We start from the raw sequence: 23,212 nt of genomic DNA, 5'->3' as shown, positions 1-23,212 counted from the left end.
CTGGAGGACTTTCAGGGACACAGAAAATAAGGAATGGTTACATTGGAAGGAGGAAGAGTCAGATGACATTGATATGTTAATAAGGAATGGAGACAATAAAGGAAGTAAATTAATGTGTGAGACTGGGCCCCTGAGGCAAGGGAAGGAGTACAGAAGAGGAATATCTCAACTGACAAGGCAGCACTGCAGTAGGGGAAAAGAAAACTATGAGAAAAGTAGAAAATACTCTGGAGAAATAGGGATGATTAGAAAAGAAACTGTAGTGATTGAAACAATGAAATTTCATGCTAGAAAAGAAGCATTATTTAACCAGGGTAGTAACTTCACCAAAAGCAAGGAAAGAAGATTCTCAAATTCTCTATTGAAGTGCTTGCTGACCATTCCTATAGGTAAACCATTTCAATTCATCTGCTCAGCTGAAGCAGCACAGTTAGCCAGGTCACTCCTTCATGTACATGCATAATAAACAAACCTAGTCTGTCATTAGGGCAAGGGTACTTCAATTGCAATTCTTGCTAGCCCATATTTTATCTTCCTTAGAACTTGTCTTTGAGATCTGTACTCATAAATGTGCAAACGATAACCTTTCAAGAAAAATGCTGATAGATCTTTACAAATTTTTTTATTTAATCTTTTTAGGTATTACATATCTTCTTGCAAAGTGCTGTGAAACTCATGCTTTGGGGATGCGGATGGAGGAGTATTGTCTTCTTTAAGAGTCTTTAAAATGCTTTCCTCTCAATTTTAAATACGTCAGTCTGAGTCTCTTAAAAAAAATTCTTTATTAGCTGTGTAGGGCAATATGATATTCCTTATGGACTAAATTTTATAGGCATGATGGCAGCCCAAGGATATACTATTTCAAAGTTACCCATCAGTCTTACAACTACTTAAAGTTCTGACTTTTTCAAATGAAATAAGAACCAAGGCAAAGTATTTTCTTTATGTATACAATTCTTACTAGTTTGAACTTATGCCATTAGTGTTTAGATTTTTACATGCCAAAATAGTTATACTTTATGTTCTCCCATATGGAATAGTAGATTTTCAGAAGGCTAATTGCACCATCCTACCCTATGTTTATATATGGAACATATTATTAATCTGGGTGCTTATGTTTATTCAAAAGGTACCTTTGGAAGGTGACACATTAGCACTGGCATGCCTGTCAAACCTTGACAGTTTCATGGTCTTGGCTTTGTACTGGCACTTAAAAAAAAGAAGAGGAGATTATTTTTTTCCATTTGAAATTTTTTTTTTTTCCTGAAGGAAATACATCTACTAGGTGAAAATATAATAAAATTTCTATCTGGTTTTGATGACTCTATCATGTAAAGGAGAAATCTTGCTCAGGCAAAACTACAGAGAAAACGTACCAAGATCACAAGCTTGTATATTAGACAGGGATTTGAGTAAAAATTAATCCTCAAAAGTAATAGAAATTTTTTCCACCAGACTACTAAGCCATTATGTAAAATAGTTATATACAATTAAACTCACAAAACATAACAAAAAGAAGTTGAAGTAGAACAGAATCCAGATGGAAAGAAAAAAACAAGAAAAAATTGTGTATTCACACACAATTCTAGTGCAAAGCTTTAAATTTGCAGGAAAGGGTAGAATGAACATTTACTTTTATAAAATGAAAAAATCTTAAGAAAGGGTATTGAAACAATGTTTAAAAACACTAGTAAATATGAGTTGAATAAAAAAAGAAATATGCCTTGGATTTGTGAGACAATGACATTAGAAATGTAATACATTTCACCAATGTAAGAAAGACATTAGAAATGACAATGACATTAGAAATGTAATCTATTTCACCAAGAATAAGAAATAATAATTGATTAAAAATTGAGTATTAACTTGATAAAAATAATTATATAAAAGAAAATGTATCAAAATTAATTAAACAGAAAAAAATTTGCTCTCATGGCTGTGTGGGAGAAAATTTCTGTTATGCATCAATGGATTCTCTGTTGTTGTTTGCATGTAAGATACAAAAGATTTTCTTGATCACTGCACATAAGAATGGACTAATAGTGATTGTAGTATCACACATACTTTTGTGAGTGGATGCAGTTTTTCAGGCTTATACTTATAAAAATATATTTTTAAATCCAAGTGTTCTAGGAAGGAAATTGTTTTAGTAAGTATTTTATTTTTAAAAGATATAGCATATTATTTATGTAGACCAGAGCCAGTTTAAAATACTTGTTAAAATTCAGAGAAAAACTGGAAAATAGATTAATTTTTAAAATCTTTTAATTATAAAAAGAATTTTAGTGCTTTATGATATAAAATATAGTCACAGGACTGAAAATGCTGGGTTTGACAATTTTTCATGAAATGTTTGTAACAGATCCTGAGTGCTATTTTATTTGGCTGTGGAGTCTGCTTTTCAGGCCAAGAACTTGGGGTTTGATTGGCCTAACTAGGATATTATATAGTATGGTGAAAAATCTTGATATTTGGAGACATGATCGACTTCTAAATACGGAACTTTGTTTAAAGGTTAGTAGGTTGTAGTTGTACTTAATTTGACAATGATTTTAAAATACAAGCAAGTGTGTTTTTGTGTTTTTTGTTCTCTAAGTGCAGGATTGAAACAATGGACCTTGCTCTGACTGACATTAGTGGAAACAGCCATCTGTTTTATTTGGAGCAGTGTCGTGTCTGGAGGCTGTCATGAAATGATGGCAAATAGTAGCAAAGCCTACTGGAGTAATACCTAAAGCCACAGTCAGGATGTTATATAACATAATAAATGGGTAACACAAATACACCAACAGCTTCTTGTGGAAAGGTGCATATATAATAGGGCTTTTCTCAGAACCTATTCAAGAAAATGTTAACATCTTGAAAGTCTGAAGAAGGATTTTTGTTGTTATTTTCTGCATATTTCACATAAGTGAGTGGAACTGATTTTCATAAGTTTTCATGCACATTTCTGTATCTGCCAATTAACTTGACAGGTTTAGATGTGTAAGGATAAAATTAAAAACTGACCTGCAAACTTTGGCAGCAAACAAGATCCCAGGCTTTTATAATATCTGCAATACCACAGGGCATGATCCTAATTTTCCATTGTTTACTTTTTGAAACTCTTAGGGAATGTACCACATCTCTTCTTGACTCTACAGCAGAGCCAAATTTCTTTTGATGTAGTATTTTATTTATATTCTGCATGTTCATCTTCCACATTAGTTTCTGGGTCATGAATATGCTGCCTGTCTTGACATTTCACTGTTGACCTCCTACTGTCTCCTAAATTAATGGACTGAGCTTCACCTGTGCTTCTGGTTTGGGAGCCCACTTCCACTCTTTAAAGAAGGAACATGTACAGCTAAGCATTTGAGTATTCATTCTCTGAATTAGGCAGAAGTATCAGGAAAAACTGACATTCTCTCTACTGTTTGTCTCTTTAGGAGCTCATGTATGTTCATGGTTCTTATTTAGTTACTGAGAAAAATGTGGGTGGTTTTGTAGAGAATTTGGTTTTAGATTTCAAGGATTAGTTGGTCCAGGCATTCTCACCTTCTGCATGGCTGCTCAGGAAGTTCTTAATAACTTAAATCAAACCCCAGTGCTTCTGTATATTATGTGTCAACCATTCAGGGGAGTCTAAAGGAAAGCAAAAGTACAGAGCTCTGTTTCCCCTGAAACATCTGATGGCAGGAGCTTCTGCTGCTAGCCATGGCTTCAGCCATAATCAACCTTTTTCGCATTTTTCCTCTATTGTTATGTCTTCTGCTAACAGGACCACTTATAGGAAGATGCCAATTTTTCTTCTCCAGGACCCCTTTAGGATTCCTTGTTGGTTCTATCTTTTGTCTTTATCTGAAGCTCTAATGTAATCCTTTTGTTTCTGCTTTGTCAAGATTTTTTCCTTCAGTAAATATAGAGGAAAGCAAGGCATCATTTTCTCAAGAAAATTACCTCACTGTCATGGTAGAGATGTCATGATTTCAGGGCTGCTTACCAGTGCAAGCCTGTTTAATGGATTGGAATGAATCTTTGATGCAAACTTTGTAAATCTGCTCCAAGGAATATTGTATGACTCTGAGGGTTAAAGCAAGTTTACTTGGCACATAATTAATAATGTAAAGGAAACTGAAAATACATAGTGAAGAGGACTGGCATTCCGATGCTGAACATAATCAGATTCATTTCAATCCCAGAAGACCCATTTGTTCCCCATTTGGCATGAGGAATTCTGTAAACTGTGTGAAGATGCACTTGGCGTCAGTGTCTGCTCAGTGCTCTTGTGGAAGATTATCAAATTTTTTCATACACTGACATCTGTAACTTTGAACAATTGCTGCTTTCTCCCTCTAGAGACTCTATCAGAGAAAGGGGTATCAAATTACTGTGAACCTTTTATGTCTACAGTATCTTCTTCTTTTAATAAAAATGACCATTTGGTAATCACCATCTTTCCTGGAAAAATATATAGAATCAGGTTTTTTAAAAAGATCTGCTGCATATTATTTGCTTTTCCTGATGTGATTACTCCTGAGGCTTTCACTATATTCTTCTCCAAAGTAGTGCCAGCTTTGTGCATATCTGCTGTGAAGGTGCTGGAGAGAATTTTCAGCAGCAACTAGTCAGCTGAATCCAAAGGCACTCCCAAGTAAATTCTGGAAGTGTGTCTAAGCTGGTGATGTGTGTATATACAGTCTGAAGATAGGTGCTTTTAAAAAAATTATGCAATGCTAAAGTGAATATGTTCTTCTAATATCTCTGAATTTGTCTAATTGAATAGGCTAGGAATGATAAAGCCTGAGGCCATCCAGAGGATGAGTATGCAGTGATAATCTCTTGGTTGAAAAGATTATTTCTTCAAAAAGCAGAGGGATAGTGGGAGGGAAATTCTTAGGAAATTGTTATCTGTATTCACAGCTGCATTCCTACTCTTTGGCCCTTGTTCAAAGGGAAGAGTTGGGTTTGTAACCAAGAAGGTGGGGCCCTCTCTTCATCTCTTCTTTTAGGTTCAGATAGTGGGACAGGGAAACCTCACGGATACCTCTAGTCTTCAATGCTTGATGGCACATGTGTGCACAGGCTGAAGGTCTGTGCAGACTGCTCCACTTTAAAATACTGATATATGACTTCCTTTTATCCTCAGTAGTAGAGTAGGGAAACACCCCAACTCCATCCTTCCTGACTCAGGAGTTCAGGGTAAAGGAATGTTGGAAGACTTTTCCTTAATCAAGGAGGGTTGGATTAGAGAACACCTAGGCAAACTGAACATCCTCAAGTCCATGGGCCCTGGCAGGATGCATCCACAAGTGCTGAGAGAGCTGGTGAACACCATAGCAAGGCTACTCACAAGCATTTTTGAGAACTCATGGAGATCAGAAGAGATGCCTGAGGAGTAGAAGAAAGCATCACCCAAGTCTTCAAAAATGGGAAGAATGAGAACCCAGGGAAGGTCCAGCCAGTCAGCCTCAGCTCAATCCCTGAAAAGGTGATGAAATGTCTCATTCTGGAGGCCATCTCTGCCCACATGGATGACAAGAAAGTGATCAAGAGCAATCAGCATGGATTTGTTTAAGGTAGATCATGCTTGACCTACATGTGATTCTGTGATTTAACACCTACCTGGATATATGAGTGGAGAGCAGTGGTAGATATTGTCTACCTTGACTTCAGCAAGGCTTTTGATGCTGTGTCTAACAACATCTTTGTAAGCAAACTCAGAAATTGTGGCCTGGAGGAGTGGACAGTGAGGTGGATTGAGAACTGGCTGAATGGCAGATCCCAGAGTGTCATAATCACCAGCGCAGGCTGTAGCTGAAGGCCTGTCACTATTGGTGTCCCCTGAGATTCAATACTGGGTCCAGTCTTGGCTTAATGACTTGGATGGAGGGGCAGATGCCTCCTCAGCAAATTCACTGATGACACAAAGTTGGGACGAGTGACCTTCAGAAGGACCTCAACAGGTTGGAGAGATGGACAGAGAGGAACCTTTGGAAATCCAACAAGGGCAAGTGCAGGGTCCTGCACCTGCATCGGCGTGACCATATGCACCAGCACAGGCTGGGGCCGGCCCGCTGGGAGGCAGCTCTGTGGAGAAGGGCTCCTGGTGCAAACAGGCTGTCCATGAGCCAGCAGTGCCCTTGTGGCCAAGAAGGCCAGTGCTATCCTGGATGAATTAGGAAGAGCATTGCCAGCAGGTCAATCCTGCCCCTCTACTCAGCCCTGGTGAGGCACATCTGGAGTGCTGTGTCCTGTTCTGGGCTCCTCAGGGCAGGAGAGACATGGAGCTCCTGGAGCAGATGCAGCAGAGGACTACAGAGACAATTAAGGGTTTGGAGCATCCACTTATGAGGAAAGGCTGAGGGACCTGGGCCTGTTCAGCCTTGAGAAGAGAGGACTCAGAGGGGACCTCATTAGTGTCTACAAGTATCTGAAGGGAGGATGGCAAGAGGATGGAACCAGGCCCTGCCTGCTGGTGCCAACTGACAGAAAAAGAGGGGATGGTCAGAAACTGAATACACAGGAAGTTCCACCTGGACGTGACGAAGAACTTCTTTACTGTGCATGTGACTGAGCACTGGAGCAAATTTTCCAGAGAGGTTATGGACTCTCCCTCACTGGAGCTGTTCAAGAACCATCTGGACATGTGCCAGGTGCTCTAGGATGACCCTACTTGAGCAGGGAGGTTGGACCAGATGTCCCACTGTGGTCCCTTCCAGTCTGACCCATTCTGTGATTTTGTGGCTCTGTGATATTTATGTAGGTGTGCACAAAGGATCCAGCCTTGCTCTAGTCACACTGGGCTTAAACTCATCAGTGGAGTTCTAACAAGCCAGCTTGTGGTCTGGGGCAGTTAAACTTTTATTCCAGCACTGTAAATGAACTCATGCTTCTTGACAACCTTACTAACTCCGTGGAAGGTCACACCAAAACTAACATGGCTACATTGCTTCTGAGCTCACATATGTAAGGCTGTTTTGCTCTATGCTAAACTCTATGAACCTGCCTTGTTTCTCTGTTGACTGAGGGATAACCCTTAATTTCATGCCTTCAAGTTCTTCATTTTTGTTTCTATGATGATATAAATAGCAGACTTCTCCTTAGAAGGCTTACAGTTGTTTTAAAAATTTGGTTAAATTTAACGTATGCAGTCTAATCACCCCTTGGGTTGCTAGTGCAAATGTTTTTATATGTACATTTGAGGCAGAGAACGCTAAACGAGCTTGTCACTTGACTTGCTACATTTAAAGTTTTCATTTGGCTGTACAAATCATGCATTTAGGAAAAGCACATTTTAAGAAAGCTATTAATCTAGTTTCTCTGCTATTTTTCCTCTGTGAGCTAAGTTGTTCCAGGAAACTAATTCTGGTTAGTCTTCTGTTAGTGTTCTGAGTGTTTTGTGAGTGTATATTATTTTAGTAATTGGTTTTGTTCCAAACTGCAATGTGATGTTGCATTTTTTCCTGCAGAACATTTCTCCATATTTACAATTTTGAAAAGTTAACAGAAATTGGTAAATATTCAGTGCTCTGGAAATTAGATTATTGAAAATGTGTGTTCTCTGTGTGACTTGCTAGCTAGAGGTAATGTTTATAATGATGCATATTTAGTGCCTCCCCTATTTTATGGGATTGTAGTCAAAAACATAAATAGGAATCTGCATACTTTCCAATGACATACTAGAAAATAAATTACAACATGATTTAAAAAAAACGTTTTGCATTAAAAAAAAATTCATTTCAACTTTTCATTGTGATATATTGTATATGCTGTTCAAAAGATATCAGCTTAATGAGGAACTGATAAAAAGCAAATATTGTCATTTGTAGGAACTTCAGATAAATCCTCATTTCCCAAATGGCATCAAACAACTCTAAAAAATTGTTTATAAATAATCTTCGTATTATGGAATAAATAATTCCACATGTAGAGCCTACTGTTGCATGATGAAATTGCAATGGTGAGGAATCTTAAAATTGCACCTTTGCCAAGTTTATTTCAGCTACCTTAAAGATTAAACTTCCTAATTTAATGAAGTTAATATGGAAAGTGAAAAGTTAAATCAGTTCACATTTTCCCTCTATTGTTCCTTGCATCTGTTGGTGGAGAAGTGAAGAATATTCTAGATGTGATGACATACTCTTTGTAAAAGTGCAAGGTAAAAAAATATGTACACCCTCATGAAATATTTTTCACAGGAATAGGAAACTATTGAAGAGACATATTTAAGTCTTAGTAATTAGGACAATGAGATTTAAATACAGATGAGACTTAAGTACAGGTTTAAATAATTATTTAATGAGACATAAATAATGATTTAATGAGACTTAAACACAGATTTAAAAGATTTAAAGGTGAATCTGCGCAAGATTTCAATAATCTTAAAAGTTTCTTTATAAAATTAACTATGATCACAACAAGACTAGAGATTTTTTTTCATATTCTGTATTATATTATGAAACTTGGACTATATTTATGAGTTCAAGAAAAAAATACTTTTAGAAATATCTTACCTGCATAACACATATATATTCTCCCTCTTTCCCTCTTGTGATATCCTGAGTGGTTTACCAGGTCTTTCATTCTCTTTCAGAAGGTCCATTTATCAAGAGTCATCTACATTTATATATCCACAGTTGAGCCCTATTTTGTCATTAAAACTTTGCATCTTGGCCCACTTCTTGCAATTACTAATGTCAACAATTATAATCTCATCATATTAAGACTATTTGAAAAATTTTAAAATAACCATCTGCTGAATGGCAGAAGTGAAATTAATTATGGCCTTCTACTCAAGATGATTTTACATACTGTGGTGATCATGAATGGAAAATTCACATCATGCAGCTGATCCTGCTGTAGAGACTTGTAGATGCTTTTTAGCTGCCTGCACTGTAACAAATCATCTTCCACTTTTTGACAAGAGAGCTTTCCCATTTTCAGGCAGGAAAGCAGTGAGATTTAGGACTTATCCGTGCTTTTTAGTGTGTTAGGTTCCAAGCGACAATGGCCCGTGACTCTCAGAATAGAGCCAGTGGGGGCTGTAAGGGCACACTCACAGTGCTGCTAATGAGTCACCTGGTCTCCTGCATGTACAGACAGTTCTAATGTGTCACTGAGCAGTGGGAAGGTACTTTCTTCTGGTGGTGACATCTCATTATGTTTTATGGCTTTTGGCTGCCAGCAACTGTACTTCATTATATATGGAAAACACATTTGGCTTCTCCTCTTCTTCAAAGTTCATCTTAAGAATTACTTTCAGCAGTTGCTTCCAGAAGTATTTTTGACAAAGTGGAATCTGTTTAGGAAGATGTGATTAGGAAGGTACAATTCTGTAGCTCATGTATAAGGTTGAATTTTAATCTCAGGTTAAACTTTGATTCATACCTATGTTTATGGAAGATGAAAATACAAATTTCATTGTTTTCTACCATTTTAGGCAATATTAATAGACATCTGGAATTATTTTTATTTAATCATTGTATTTTTGCTTTAATAAGTTTCAGAATACATGTCCTAAATGTCATTAGTAAACATTAAGAGGCTTTAGAGAATTTAACTTACATTAAAAGATCATGCTATATTTTTTAGAATAGGGCAGAACTGAAGGTTTTTAGCATTTCCATAATTTAATGTTCTTAACATTGATGGTATTTTTAAAAAAATTACATTGATGGTATTAAAAAAAAAATTTAGATAAACTCACTGCATCTCAGTAGTAAATTTTTCAGTATAAGCATATAAGAAGATTTGTAACTAATAATTGTTTATTTTCTTTATTTCAATTGTTAGCCCAGAAGTAAAGCAAAACTGAGCAAAATTTAGGATGCCTCTAGCCACTGTGGTAATTGCTAAATATTTTAATGATATGTCTGATTTTCTACCCCTTTCTTTTAGCAGCCAATCTGATACATTTTATTTCAAAATATTTTGAACTATGGTGCCAATTTAAACTGTATATGTACGTACACTGAAGAAATTCATCCACCTGCAGTTACTTTGAACTGGGTCTAGATCCACCAGGCACAAATGACTTCATTATGCTGCTTTGGGCCTCTGTGATCAGTACTTAACACCTAATTTAAAAAAATAAAAATGTTGTTCTTTCTCAAAACTTTTGTAACACAGATTTTATGCCACTTGGAGAAATTTTGTCAATATCATATGGGGATAGAGACAACACTATTCAGGATGAATCATATTGATAATTTCCTTTTACTCTTGAATTTTTTTTGAAAATGTTGAATGCAAGAAGTAATAAAAATACTTTCATACAAAAGGCTTATTCTTTTTATAATTGTCTGTCTTTTGTGATGCATCATTTCATAATGAAGTGACTATTTTATATATGGAAATTCCATGAGAATATCTGGGTTTTGGTAAAAAAAACACAACAGTATACTCTGAGTAAACATGTTCAGTCCTTTGAGTGTGGAATAATAAAAGAAGAAATGTGAGACTATTAAATTCTGATACAAGCTTCAGCTTTAGAAAGAAAAATCCATTCCTCTGGTGTTTGAAGGCTAATTAGGGGAGTAAAACTACTTCTTTGAAGAGGAATGCCTGATTACACTTGTGTGGCTAGTTTTGCATGAAAGAATTTTAGATTTTAGTGTATTTTCCTGTGAGCTAATGTCCAGATTTTGAAGTGGAATTTGAAATTATACACCTGAGTGGGATGCTAGTAAAAACTCTTTTTCATGTTTTCCTCAGTTTATTTAGTTACTGAGTGAAGAGACAGGATTGTAATGTCAATGATGTCATTCAAACATTAGTAGCCTCAGAGATTATGGCAGGCTTTTGAAGAATGTCTGAGATTACATTTAAGTTGTTTCAAACCCATCATTAAAACAAATGATCTGGAAAACATTCCTGATCATTTGTCCAGCCATGTGAATTCCAAGAGTATTTTGCAGACTTTCAAAAGTTGCTATTGTAAGGATAAAGTACAAGTGTTTTCTACATTAAAAATGTATTAAAAGCACCACTAATTATGCATTTTTTTTAAATTTAATTGGATTTTGCTTTAATCTCTGCAAGTTTGGCTAGTCCTGCCACTTTCTTTCTCATATAATGATTGAACCAAATAACTGCACAGTGCTCTTTGTTGTTTTTCATCATGCAGTATCTTCGGATCCCAGCTTCACCAATCTAATATCACAAAATCATAGAAAGGTTGAGATTGGAAGAGTCTGCTGGAGGTCATCCACTCCAATCCCTCTGCTCAAGCTGGCCCACCTGCAGCAGGTTGTTCAGACCCATGTCCAGTCAGCTTTTGGATACCTTCCAGAATGGAGGCACCACAATCTCTCTGTGCAAATGAACAGCAATCTGACTGCAAGATGGCCTTCAATAAGCTGCAATTATGACAATCCTTTTGTTACAATGACCCACATTAAAAGTGGATATGTGACTGAAAAATCAGCAGCCAGATTAGCAACTTTTTGATTTAGCAAAGTTGTGTCTGCTGCACAGAACTTGAGATAGAGAACTATGGAGAAGGGAGAATTGCCTGAAATCCTGAAATAATGTGGAATTCTCAGTAGAATTCTCTAGTCCATGCATGAAACTTTCAAAAAGTATTTCTGGAGAAACAACAATGACAGAAAAACTTAAAATCTCTTTCCTGATTTCCTGCCTAGTAATCAATGAGTGAGGACCTGGAACAGCCTTCCAGTTGGAAGTTTTGGGATAGAAAGACTTTTAATTGCAGAATGGATCTTGATTATATATGAAACAGATAAACATTTCTTGATCTAGAATACTCTTTTCATTCCATGTCCTATGCTTACTTCATGGTGAAATGTCAGTGCAGGTTATTATTTAGTTAATCTGGAAATGAATGATGCTGCACATCACATAACTGCAGCCCCATGCCATAACCTGTCCTGGAGGTTCCCTTCCTAGTGTCAGCTCCTCTTGTGCAGCATCACTTCTTTGGCAGTACCCAAAACCATGCACACCCTGGTCTAAAAGTGTTAGCTGTTTGAAGTATATAGGCATACACAAGACACACACACAAATATGGATATATATGAAGTGAATACTAAATAAAACATTCAGAATCTAAAAGGAAAAAATCCCGTATGAATTGCAGTAATCAGCCAATAGATACAGCAATGCAGGCCATAAAAACTATTTTCAGGAAAATGTTCTAGACCATGAATCCTCAGTGAAGTGAGCGTTCCACTGCCTAATCCTGGGTAAAGAGCCAAACCCTGGGAAAGGATGGAAGTTAAGACATTTCTTTGATTTCATTGTTCCTCTGTTGTCTCTGTTGGCAAACATCTTCCTACTCTGTGTGCTGGTATGGATTCCTTTTTGAGGTGCTTACTTTTCTTATGCTGTTTCTTATGGACAACTGAGGTGGCCATCTAAAGAATTAATTCCATGATGGAATTTTTTGGTAGAAGGACCATTTGCAGCTGAGACGTGACTATGATACAAGTCAAAGCAATGAAAAAGTGGAGTTGCAACATGGAAACCAGTAGAATTATCCAGTTTAATTCTGGTTAGGAATGAGAATCTGCTCCTTAGTCTTTCTTTATTCTTGCAATTGAAAATATTTTTGTGGCATTCCTATTTCACATTTCAATCTCTGCAGGATTTTAAAGCTCTGTGAGTCTCTTTTTATGGCTACAGAACAGATGAAGCAGTCAAGATGAATACCTAAAGCAGAAGTCATAATCTTTGTTGGTGGTATAAACCACAAAACCCTAGAAATCATTTCCAGCTCTTTGTAGTTGATGGTGACTTTCCTTTCAATTCCAATGGGAGCATGGCTTCATCCAGGAACATTGAAACAGTTCAGCTTTTTTATCAGAAAACAAAGAAGTGCTGATTCTGAGTATGAACTATCAAAGGAAATAAATTCCAGATATGAATGCTTACAGGCTGTTTAGATACTGTAAAATTATAACATATTGTAAAATTTTAGGTTGGGTTAGTCTAACAATGAATAGGTTTATTTCTTCTACAGTTTTTATGTTTATGAATCAGTGAAGTAAGACATTTTAAGCTTCCTCGGTGTAATATCCTGAGGCAAGCCAGCTGTATTTTAAATGATGTTGTGTGTTTTTATATGTAAATTGATGTGTATTTATAAAGACAGTAATATTAACATAGCACTCTTGTTTAAATGCATATTTCTGAACCTTTTTGGGTTCAGTAAGAAAGGCTCTGAGGTACTTTTTATCTGAAGCATAACCAGTTCTTTATCTGAAACACAACCAATACATAACCAACTTTTAAAGCTTGAAGAAAGTAACAATAAACTCTATGTATGTGTATGGATATGAAATCATGTGTAAATGCCCATATAAACATGCATTGGTAATTTATGGCATGATTTTACCTAAAAACAGAGGAAATGTTCATGGTATGTTTTTAATCTCTTATTGGTGTTATTGTAAAGGAAAGAAAATGGAAGCCAAAGAAGAATTAGCAGTGGTAATGAGACATAGGAATAGAAATTATTTTATCTGTGACAGAAATAAGATTTAAATAGCTTCAGGTGATTAGCATGGTACCTCTAATTAATGTAAATTAGAAACCCATTTCTTGCAATACAGGCATAATTGGCACATGAAGTCATACAATTTGTTGCCAAGTTTTGCACTAAGTACATTGAATGAGGGATGGCAACATATGAATGTCAGACATCAATCAATTTTTGTAGCTTATTCAATCTACATCAGTGTTGCTGGATCACTGCGTGGGACACTGTAAAAAGTTTTGGACATTGCATTTCAAGAAATGCTTTACTGGCCTCAAGAAATGATATCTATTATTGACTCCAGTAGGCTTGATGCAAGCACAATTTAGCCTTTGCCAAGGAAAGCCAAACTTCTATGTGCAAGACAGCCATATGTGTCAGTTTGAGGAATAATATGTGAAGAATAGTGTGTCACAAATTGCACCACAGATAAGCAAAACCTCAAAATCACTTTTCAGCTCTTACACAATGAGTGAAACAATTTTGATTCTTCAGCAACTGTGTCTCAAGCATTGGTAGTACTGTGCCACTTTCTCTGTGGCCTTCAGAAGCCCTTGCTCTAGACTAAATTTTTCCCTTGTTCATGAATTAGCTGTGCTCTGTGTGGATTCCCAGAGAAGGAAGGATTGCTGTGCTACAGTCGGACACATTGACATTTGACTTCCAATGTAAGAACCAGTGTGGATTATTGTGTAATTTAGGATCGGACATAAGGTGCGGTCTCCCACCCTGTCACTGAGGATGGTGTGCATGCTCAAGGTGTGGGGACTGTGTAGAATTCTGGAATAAAATGTTGAAGACTGCAGAAACTAGGAATGTCCTTGCTGTCAGGTTTTGGTGTCTGAGATACGATTCCTTTGTGTTCTGGACCCACATCAGCTCTGTTTTTCAAACAAGTCAAAATTCCTAATTTGATAGTAAATTGGCTAATTAATTTAGTGGAAGTATAATTAAGTAATCTGGAGTAAGGGTCAGCTTTCTGTGCCTCTGAAATCTGGTAAGGGAAGTCAGAACAACTGATGAAGTGGTTTACATATGCATACTGTAAATGAAAGATCTTAATTGCACTCCTGGCCTGCAAGAAGTCAGTTGGAGTTTTGCCAAGGGAAAAAATCCCTACCTTAGATATGGGGGGCTGTTTATTAATTTAAATAAAGCTGAATGCTTTTATGAATGAAAGGAGAGGTTGCCTGAACCTCAGATGGGAGCAGGAATTAGACATAAATGGCTCAGTTTTGTTTTGAAGTTTCTTCTCCTTTTTTGACTTGAATACTTTTATCAATATTTATGTGTTTTATTCCTCTTCTCTGTTCCTTAGCCTAGGAAAAGATTAAATAAGTTATTCCATCTTACTATGTTTTGGTCTTTGCAGTTACAGTTCTTCTTTATGAACTTCTGTGTCTGTAGTTTCTTAGTTTTAGACCTGAGATATGCAGTAAGACATTTACTGCCTTTTCAACAAATGTTCAGCAGGCAACTCAGTTTATCTACTAGAAAAAAATATAATTTACTGGTAATTTTTTTCCTAGTTATTTAGGTTGAGAAAAAAACCCCAGTATGATAACATGAAGGAAATCTAGAGTGTTTAGGGATTGATAGAAGAAAAAAGCAAGCAAGCAAACAACAGCAACAAAAAACAAACAAACAAACAAAAAAAAAAACGAACCAAAAAACTCAAAACCCAGAAAACCCAAAAAACACCCTACACTACCAAACTCAGTATTTCCAGGTTTGTGAACATAATTTGAAATGGATCTTACATAACTGTAGTGAAGAGTCCTAGAACAAGTTGATCAAGTAATTTTAACACATCAAAAGAATTATTGGGAGTTACTAGTTTTACTTGCCTATAAAAATGTCATGTTAAATTAAATAGATGAGAATTCTGCTTTTAATAAGCACATAAATAATATTTATTAAAGGCCGACAGCAAAGAAATGCAGTGCTGAAGTGCTGAAGTAGGTAATACTTTTAAAAGCATTATGCATTAGAGAAACTTCCCAAGAGGTTCCAGATGAACCTAATCTGGGTCTTAAGGGAAGACAAAAGGTTTTAAAACTAAAGTAATAAAATGGGAAAACAGGGTGGACAGCACTGAGTGAAGGTGGCCCTGGGTGACTGGTCAGGCTTATCACAAACTTGGTGGCAGAAGAGTAATCAGGGGAGACACGGCAGTACATGCCTACAGTGTGCAGGGAACACAGACTGCACCTTGCTGGCAGTGGAGTTATGCTTTACATTAGAGACAGCATAGAAGAGAGGCAAATTAATAAACTTCAATAATAATGGGTCCTGAAGAGGCTGAAATTCCAGTCCTATATGGGAAGAATAGAATATTTGTACACCTAGTTATCTTTAAATGTATCTGTTCATTTGTTTATGTGACTAGTGACAATACTGGATATGGCGGATCAGTTACATTTTCATAATTCTTTTGATGGGATTCAGCACATGTAGGTTGTCTGGAAAAGTATTTTTATTCCTTGACCTCTCTACAGCCCCAGTTTACTAACTTTGAGACATTGTTTTCCTCTTACAACTTTAATCTGTTGAATAATTTCTCTTTCCATACAATTATCCTTCCCATCAATTCTAGAAAACACTTCCTCCTCTTTAAGGCAAAGAGCCTACCTAGAGCATTTCTATATGAACATCATCAGTGGGTCCATTAACAGCTGTTTAATATCTTATTCATGGTGGTCTCAGGTATAGTCCCTCTGAATAGGCAAGCCACCTCTGATATGCAGAGTATATCAAATACAGGAACTAGAGACACTAAAATTGATCAAACCTATCCATGCACTGAGCATAATGGGAGGGAAAATGTGAGCATGTCATCTACAGCTACTATAAAAACTGAAATTCTCAGCTTCAGTGACACCACCTGTACTTACCCCTCTATGGTTATCTGTGTATGATACACCTCAAGAAATTATGGTTAGAAGCTCTCTACTTGTTTTTGTATTTTCTTCTCAATTCTCATTTCTGCAATAGGAGAGCTATTTGAGAATAAAAGTTTCTGTCTTCTGTCTGAAAAAAACCTCATGTGGCTTTGATCTAGCTGATTGAATGCTTAAGAGTGCAGCTGTCAAATTAAACACTCATCTTTCAAGAAAACAAATCTTTCCAAAGTGCTACTTACATGTCTTCTGTTCTTGGCTTAAACTACAAAATCAGAGTTGGTAAAGCCTTCATGCACTATATATCATAAAGGTGATGAATTCTTCATTGCTTTAGACTCCACTTTCTGAACAGGAAAAATATAGTAAAACCCAATTCCATAATGTCTCCTTTTCCTGTTGCTCTTGCTTGCTGCTAGTTGTGAAAAAATGCAAAATTCAAGAGCATTGGTTCTAATTATGGCCTGTTATTTTCATAGGATAGTTTGAATAATGAAAGCTGAAAATACTAACCTCCTAAAAATTATATTCCCATCTGTTCTGCTTAGATACTGGACTTTTGGCCAGATGATACTTTATGCTGTGCAGCTCATGTATTTCTTAAAAATTTGTGTCTCTACTTGCATATTATGGATACTTATACTAACTGAAGGAAAACAAAAGGATGTTATGTACCTGTGATGTGAAACCAGCTGAAATTGCTTTGATTCTTTTTATTTCCGGAAATAAAATGGAATGTCTTGAAGCCTTCCCTGTATACATACACATATATACATATGTGTGTTGTGTGAAATATTAAAACAAAATATTAGTTTGATGCATTTCTATACAAATTCAACTGTTTGTGTTTGTGGCTTAAGAAAATCCAGGTATCTAATTTGCAGCATGGTCTTTGGGTTTTTTTTTGATGTGGTATCACTACAGAAACAAATTTCCCTCCAAACAAAAGTAATTCTAGAAAAATATATACATTGTGTTAATATGATAAGGCAGTAGACAATGTCTTGAAAATCATACTGTTAACTCACAGCCTTCCAACACTGCATGTCACTGGTTGAGCTTAAATATCCAATAAACTTTTATATGTTGTGCAGACCATGAGGTAGAAGAGAGCTGTGTTCAAGAACTTCTCCTCCTCCCCATTCTGGTGCCAAATGTCATAGGTACTTTTAAAAGCTTGAATTTTTTTGTTAAAAGCTCAAAATGCACAAAACATCAGTGTTGTCCTCTGTCCTTTTTGAGGGTCTTTTCTTCAGCATATATATCTATTGATACAGAAAATAGTCTACACTTTCCTAATATTCCCTATTCCCATAATGTTCTAATGTTTGTCCCATAGGAAGCCTTTACATAGGTGTCAAATTATTCACAGGACTGATGCCAAGATTTGAATACGTAATAGTAAGACATAATTAGTTTGGGAATTTGGTTTGGTTTTTTTTTTTTTCCCCTTTTTAATGATGGGTAGTATATTGACTTAACTATAGAGTTTTCAAGTATAATGTAAAACACAGTTTTGGAGCAGCATGTTTGGGAGCTGAGGGGTTTGAATGAAGTAACATGCTTGCATTATTTGGAAATGTAATGTTGGCATAAGTTAAACTTTTAAAAGAAAACTTACTGCGATTTCTATGGATTCTAAATACAGTTGACAGCACTATTAATCAATTTTAATAACTCTTAAGTGTGATAAATCAGGAATTTCAAGGGACCTACAGTCTAGATTTTTACTAACTCTTATTATCTGTGTTAATACAAATTGCGGTTAGCTTTCTCCTGTTATTATATTGCTGTTATACTATTAACTAAAATTTCTATATTGCCTGAACACAAATCTGGCAGAGTTCAAGAAGCATTTGGAAAATGCTCTTGGACACATAGTGTGACTCTTGGGGATAGTGCAGGACCAGGAGTTTAACTCAATTACCCATGTGAGACCCTTCCAACTCAGCATACTCTGTGATTCTATGAAGTATGCCACTTACATAAGTGAATATGCTTTTTCAGCAGTCAGGCATGGGCATTTATTCTAATATATGAAAGCTAAACTGGACACCCTGTGAGTGTGTATTAGCAATTTAGTTTGGATCAGAGATGTGATTTTGAATCTGCCAGTTGTCCCTACTTATCCCATTTCACTTCTCATTGCTGTATCCTTAGTGAGGGTGCATTTTGGGCTTGTCTCTGACAACTTCGAACTAGAAAATGAACTCAGTGTGCTAACAGACTTTCAATCTATTGAACAAGAGCCGAGCTGGTTTACGTTAACTCATATAATACCTAAATATATAACCCAAGAAAAAACTCATTCTAAGGACAAAAATTATCAATAACACTGAAAGAATTCAGGATGCTAATGGCTAATCGACCCCATCAAACCCTCTATTTTTTATGCAATGTTTCTTTAATGACTAAGCTTTTTATTTTTATGAGTGTTAACTCTCTAGTACTTGGTTTATTTTTGTTAGGCTATTGAAACATTGATTGAGCTAAATAAAGACTACTGGCTCTGTATATAGGTATATTCCTTTTGTTCATGGCAAGATATTGAGTGTAACATTTCTCAGGGGAACAGTGCAAAGATCATCCTCATTTTATCAACAGCCCAGGAAATCAAGTGGAAAAAGTAAGAGAAAGGGGAAAGGAAGAAGAAGGACTTGAGAGACAGCAGTTTAGATCATATGACCAACAAGGAGGGATCTTAAAGCCAGGAGGTGTGGATTTTTAGTTCAGCCAACAATTCAGTGATGGGTTTGGTGCTACCAAAAGTGTGGAGGTGGTTAGTTGGAATAGAAAGATAATTTTTTATGCTCAATGAAAACTGAAGGTCTCTGGAGGCAGAATGTAATAGCAGTGTAGAGAATACATTTAGCAGGTGGACACCAAGCTGTGTTTCAGTACTGTCTGTCAGAGGACATCACAGAAAGATTGACCACACATTGCAGTTTTTGAGGTTCAAGTTGGACATTAGGGAAAAAAATTGAAAGACAACTAAGATGGCACTTAAAAACTGGAATGAGCTGTGAAATTTCATTGAAATTTTTCAAGATTTAGCCAGACAAAACCATAGCTAAGCTTATGAGAGATTAGAAGAATTGATCATTGGAGATATTGAAGGAGGGAATACAAACCCAGGAAGATAATTTATTGACCACAGAGTTCCTTTATCCAGAGGAATAAAACAAATAAGTCAATGTATCAAAGAAAGGGCAGATCAAGAAAAATGAGCATGCAAAAAGTTAACCAAATGTACTAGTCAGACCATGAGTGGCCTATTTTGTTCCACCCCTTCAGATTTTTTATCATTGGTGAGAAATAATTGTAAATCCTAATATTCAAGACCTAAACACCTTTAATTTTTAATGACTAGTAAGTGGTGTCATTTGTAGATTGTTCCTTTCTTTCTGACATACAGCAGGTTTTCAAGTGCTTGTTTGTAGATGTAAGTGCAGAAAATAGTATTGCCTCTTATTTTATAGTTAAGATTTTCTCAGCCTGGTGAAAGAAAGCTAATGCAGCTGAAGGCTTTTTATACATGTCTACAAGACTTGCCTCTTCATAAAATTTGTCAACATACTTTCTTACAAAGGAAATTCTTACTCTACACTTAACACCAATAAAAATCAGAAAACTGTATTTGTTGGTATGCCTGATTTAATTCACAGTATTTTCCATCTTCATTTATTCCAGCTCGTTTTCTTATTTCTTCCATATTCGCTTCTTGAGTCATACACAGTGAAGTCTGTTTGACTTTCTATGTGGTTTTAACATATGCTTCAGTTTTACAGACTGTTGATGTGTTAGCGGATGTTGACACAAATTTGAAAATAGTTGGAAAAGAAAAATCTAACTGAAATGGAATTTTCAGATCAGCTTGGTTGAGAAGAGTCTATGGTGTTTTTATTTTTTTTAATGAATCCTGGACCACTTAACATAGAAGTAATTTAAATATCATCTTAATGATCTTCATTTGTTCTTTTGCTCTAAAGCAAACTGCTTACTGGAAAGATCTTCATTAAAGCCACATGTTCTTTTCTTTTGAACTGCAGCTCACCACAGCCACCTTGGATGGCAAACTCCGATTGTTCCTACCCTGATGCTCGCCAGCCTGTGGAGCTTTGGCCATGGAACTATGATAATAATGACTTGCTGAGAGAAAGGAGACTGCTAACTGGCCAGAAGAAAGTGGCACAATATTCCCTTTTAAACTACAGTTTTCTTCTGATGTTATTTTCAGGAAGTTCCTTAAGACGTTCTCAAAGTTTTTCTGCTGTACAGTCTGTTACCTTTATTGCAAAAATAAGGGTGAAAGATCACGAAAAGGAGGACACTACTCATTCTGACTTCATTCCAGCAAATCACCACAGCAGTGGTTTTCAAAGGTCTTCTTGGGTTCTTATAGTCAGGTGCATTATGTAGTGCTTTGCTAGACAGGGACCCCTTTAGTCTAGACTGAAAATTCAAGTAAAATAACAAGTATTCCATTTTTAAAGCTAGATCTGTTTGTGACAAATTTTTAAATTAACCTGACAGAAAAAAGAATTGTAAATCTTTCTTAAATGCCACAAGAGTCCATCTGTTGTAATTCTTTGGGGTTACTGGAATCAGCATGGATATTGTTTGACATTAGAATTTTGCCAGTTTACTATTTATACCACATTCTGTAAATTTCTTAGGGAATATGTGACAAATGTCTTGTCTTTAAAAGAAACTATTTCTGTCTTTCAAATAACTGTTAAGTATTTTCAAAAATGTTAAATTAATATGAAAATAAAATTATCAGAAAAAAATGTTAATTTCTTGTATTCTTCCTAGGTTGCTTGTCGTGCTCTTAGAAAACAGTTTTTAGACAACTTTCTTTTGGAGGGGAGGTTGGCCAGTGTCTCTTCATTGGCTTTAGCTAAGAGTAGAGAGCATATATGTGACTAATGAAAGGAGATGCAGTTTTTATTTTCCTTGCAAAATTGTGCTGCCTTTTCAAAGTTAAATTTCCCAGAATGGAATTTATTAATCAGATTACTTAAAAAAAAAAAAAAAAGAAAAGAAAGAAAATTTGGAGGTATTAACCTACCTCCACTTTAACACCAATCGGCAAAGTCAGATAATTTTCAGTACTGTAAAGAATGTTTTATTTAATAGGTGTCCTTAATTTATGCATATAATATTAAGTATAAGTAGATCAAGTTATTTCTATAAACTATTTAGTTTCCATTAAGCATTCTTTTGTAAAGTATTTAGTAATTTTTCACTGAGCAAAATCATGCAGTGGTAGGATACACTGCATCACATCCAGGTATTCTATTCTCTAGAACACAGAGGTCTCATCAATGACTGTGTAATGCAGCCAGATCACACTCAGAAGAACTCTGAATATCAGATTCGGGTTTTGTATGATCAAAGAAAATGTGAAATAACCCACTTCAATACTTATAAATGCTTTTTCCATTCAAAATCAGATTAACCAAAAAATCATGCTCTATGTTGTAGCTAAATGCTGGTATGCTCCACTCACAAATTGTCAGCAAGACTTAAATTTTAATTTCCACCAAAGGGATCCTCAGGATGGTCTTTTTCAAATTTAATTTAGCTAGTTTTCTCATCTGCATACTGTGGATTCCACATCAAGAGTCACTATCAAATACAGAAGATAGCCCATAGCTATATTTGCAAGTTAAGTGTGTCGCTACTTAGTAGTGACTGACTCTTCAGGGAGGTTGAAATATCTGCTAAAGAGGTGTGAACTGCAATTATGACTCTTGTTTTAAAAAGCACCACATTTTTTTGACAGAAGAATGATTCTCAGGCTTAAGGTAGAGGACACAGAAAAACTGTGAATTCTTGCTGCAAGCATGGAGGTAGTCACAATCCCCACTGGACTGAAATAAAAGGGGAATACTTCAATTTTCTACATCTCTTACCTTCCAGAACTAACTGCTGTTATTACCAGTTAGACAGTGTGTATCCTCAAAACCCCTCTTAATCTTTGAGCTAGTTTGATCTCTGAAGGAGATCTTCTTCCAAACATACAGTGTTATCTCTCCCTAAAGTGAGACTCAGCTGCATGCCGGTTTCTTTTTTTTATCAAGGACTTCTTCTGGATAGAAAATTCTTTGGGGCATTTTGGCTGTGACCACAGCATCATCAGTCCATGCTGAATAGAGACATTCATCTGTTCAGGCCTTGCAGATGTGCAGCTCTTCCACAGCCCAGGAATTTGTTAACCCCTTTTTCCCTCAGGGGAGACAGAGAATCTGTCCTACCACACAGGCACTAGAACTTTTCAAATGGAAATTCACTGTAATTTTTTTCCATCTTAAGAAAGAAAAAAATCCCCCCTGGACTCCTCATAAATGCTTGAATGCTTGTGGTTTTGAGAATGGAAAACTTTAGCTGACACACTTCAAGTTTGGCAAAGTTAAGTGCGTGAAAGAAGATTTTCTAATGGCAAATAGGAGGAAAAACTGTTGTGGATGGTGTTACCATCTTATAATATTACATTTAGAATTTTCATAATCACTAGAATTTTCATAATCATAATCCTTCTGAGATATCTTTGATAGAAGAACGCAGGAGGGTGTATTTAATTAATAAAGAGTTTAAGTCATGAGGGTGTATCCAGAAAAGCAGCATCTATATCTTTGTGTTTTTAACAGGCAAATCTGACAAATCTGAAATTTATGTGTTCAGTTTCTGTTCTAAAGACAAAGCTATTTGAAATTAAAAAGTCCCAAAATCAGATAGGAAAGATTCCTGGTTAGCTAAGGTGCATATCATGTTCCAGCTAAAAACATTGACACAAACAGCTGCAAGTGTAAATAATTAATATGTAATTTTA

At 36.0% G+C, this 23,212-nt stretch overlaps 1 protein-coding gene across 1 annotated transcript in view; it reads left to right on the top strand.

The window, feature by feature from the left end:
• WDR27 (WD repeat domain 27) overlaps positions 1-20,858 on the top strand; it is a 90,516-nt gene extending 69,658 nt beyond the window's left edge. The window contains exon 24 of the mRNA XM_058802469.1: positions 20,427-20,858. Coding sequence (XP_058658452.1) covers positions 20,427-20,474 — 48 coding nt within the window. The 3' untranslated portion in view covers positions 20,475-20,858. The remainder of the gene's footprint in view (positions 1-20,426) is intronic.
• Positions 20,859-23,212: the final 2,354 nt, after the last annotated feature.

The sequence above is a fragment of the Ammospiza caudacuta genome, chromosome 3 (assembly GCF_027887145.1).
Source record: "Ammospiza caudacuta isolate bAmmCau1 chromosome 3, bAmmCau1.pri, whole genome shotgun sequence".
Taxonomy (NCBI): domain Eukaryota; kingdom Metazoa; phylum Chordata; class Aves; order Passeriformes; family Passerellidae; genus Ammospiza; species Ammospiza caudacuta.
Note: the sequence above shows the minus strand (reverse complement) of the source record. Positions and strands in the feature narration are given on the sequence as shown.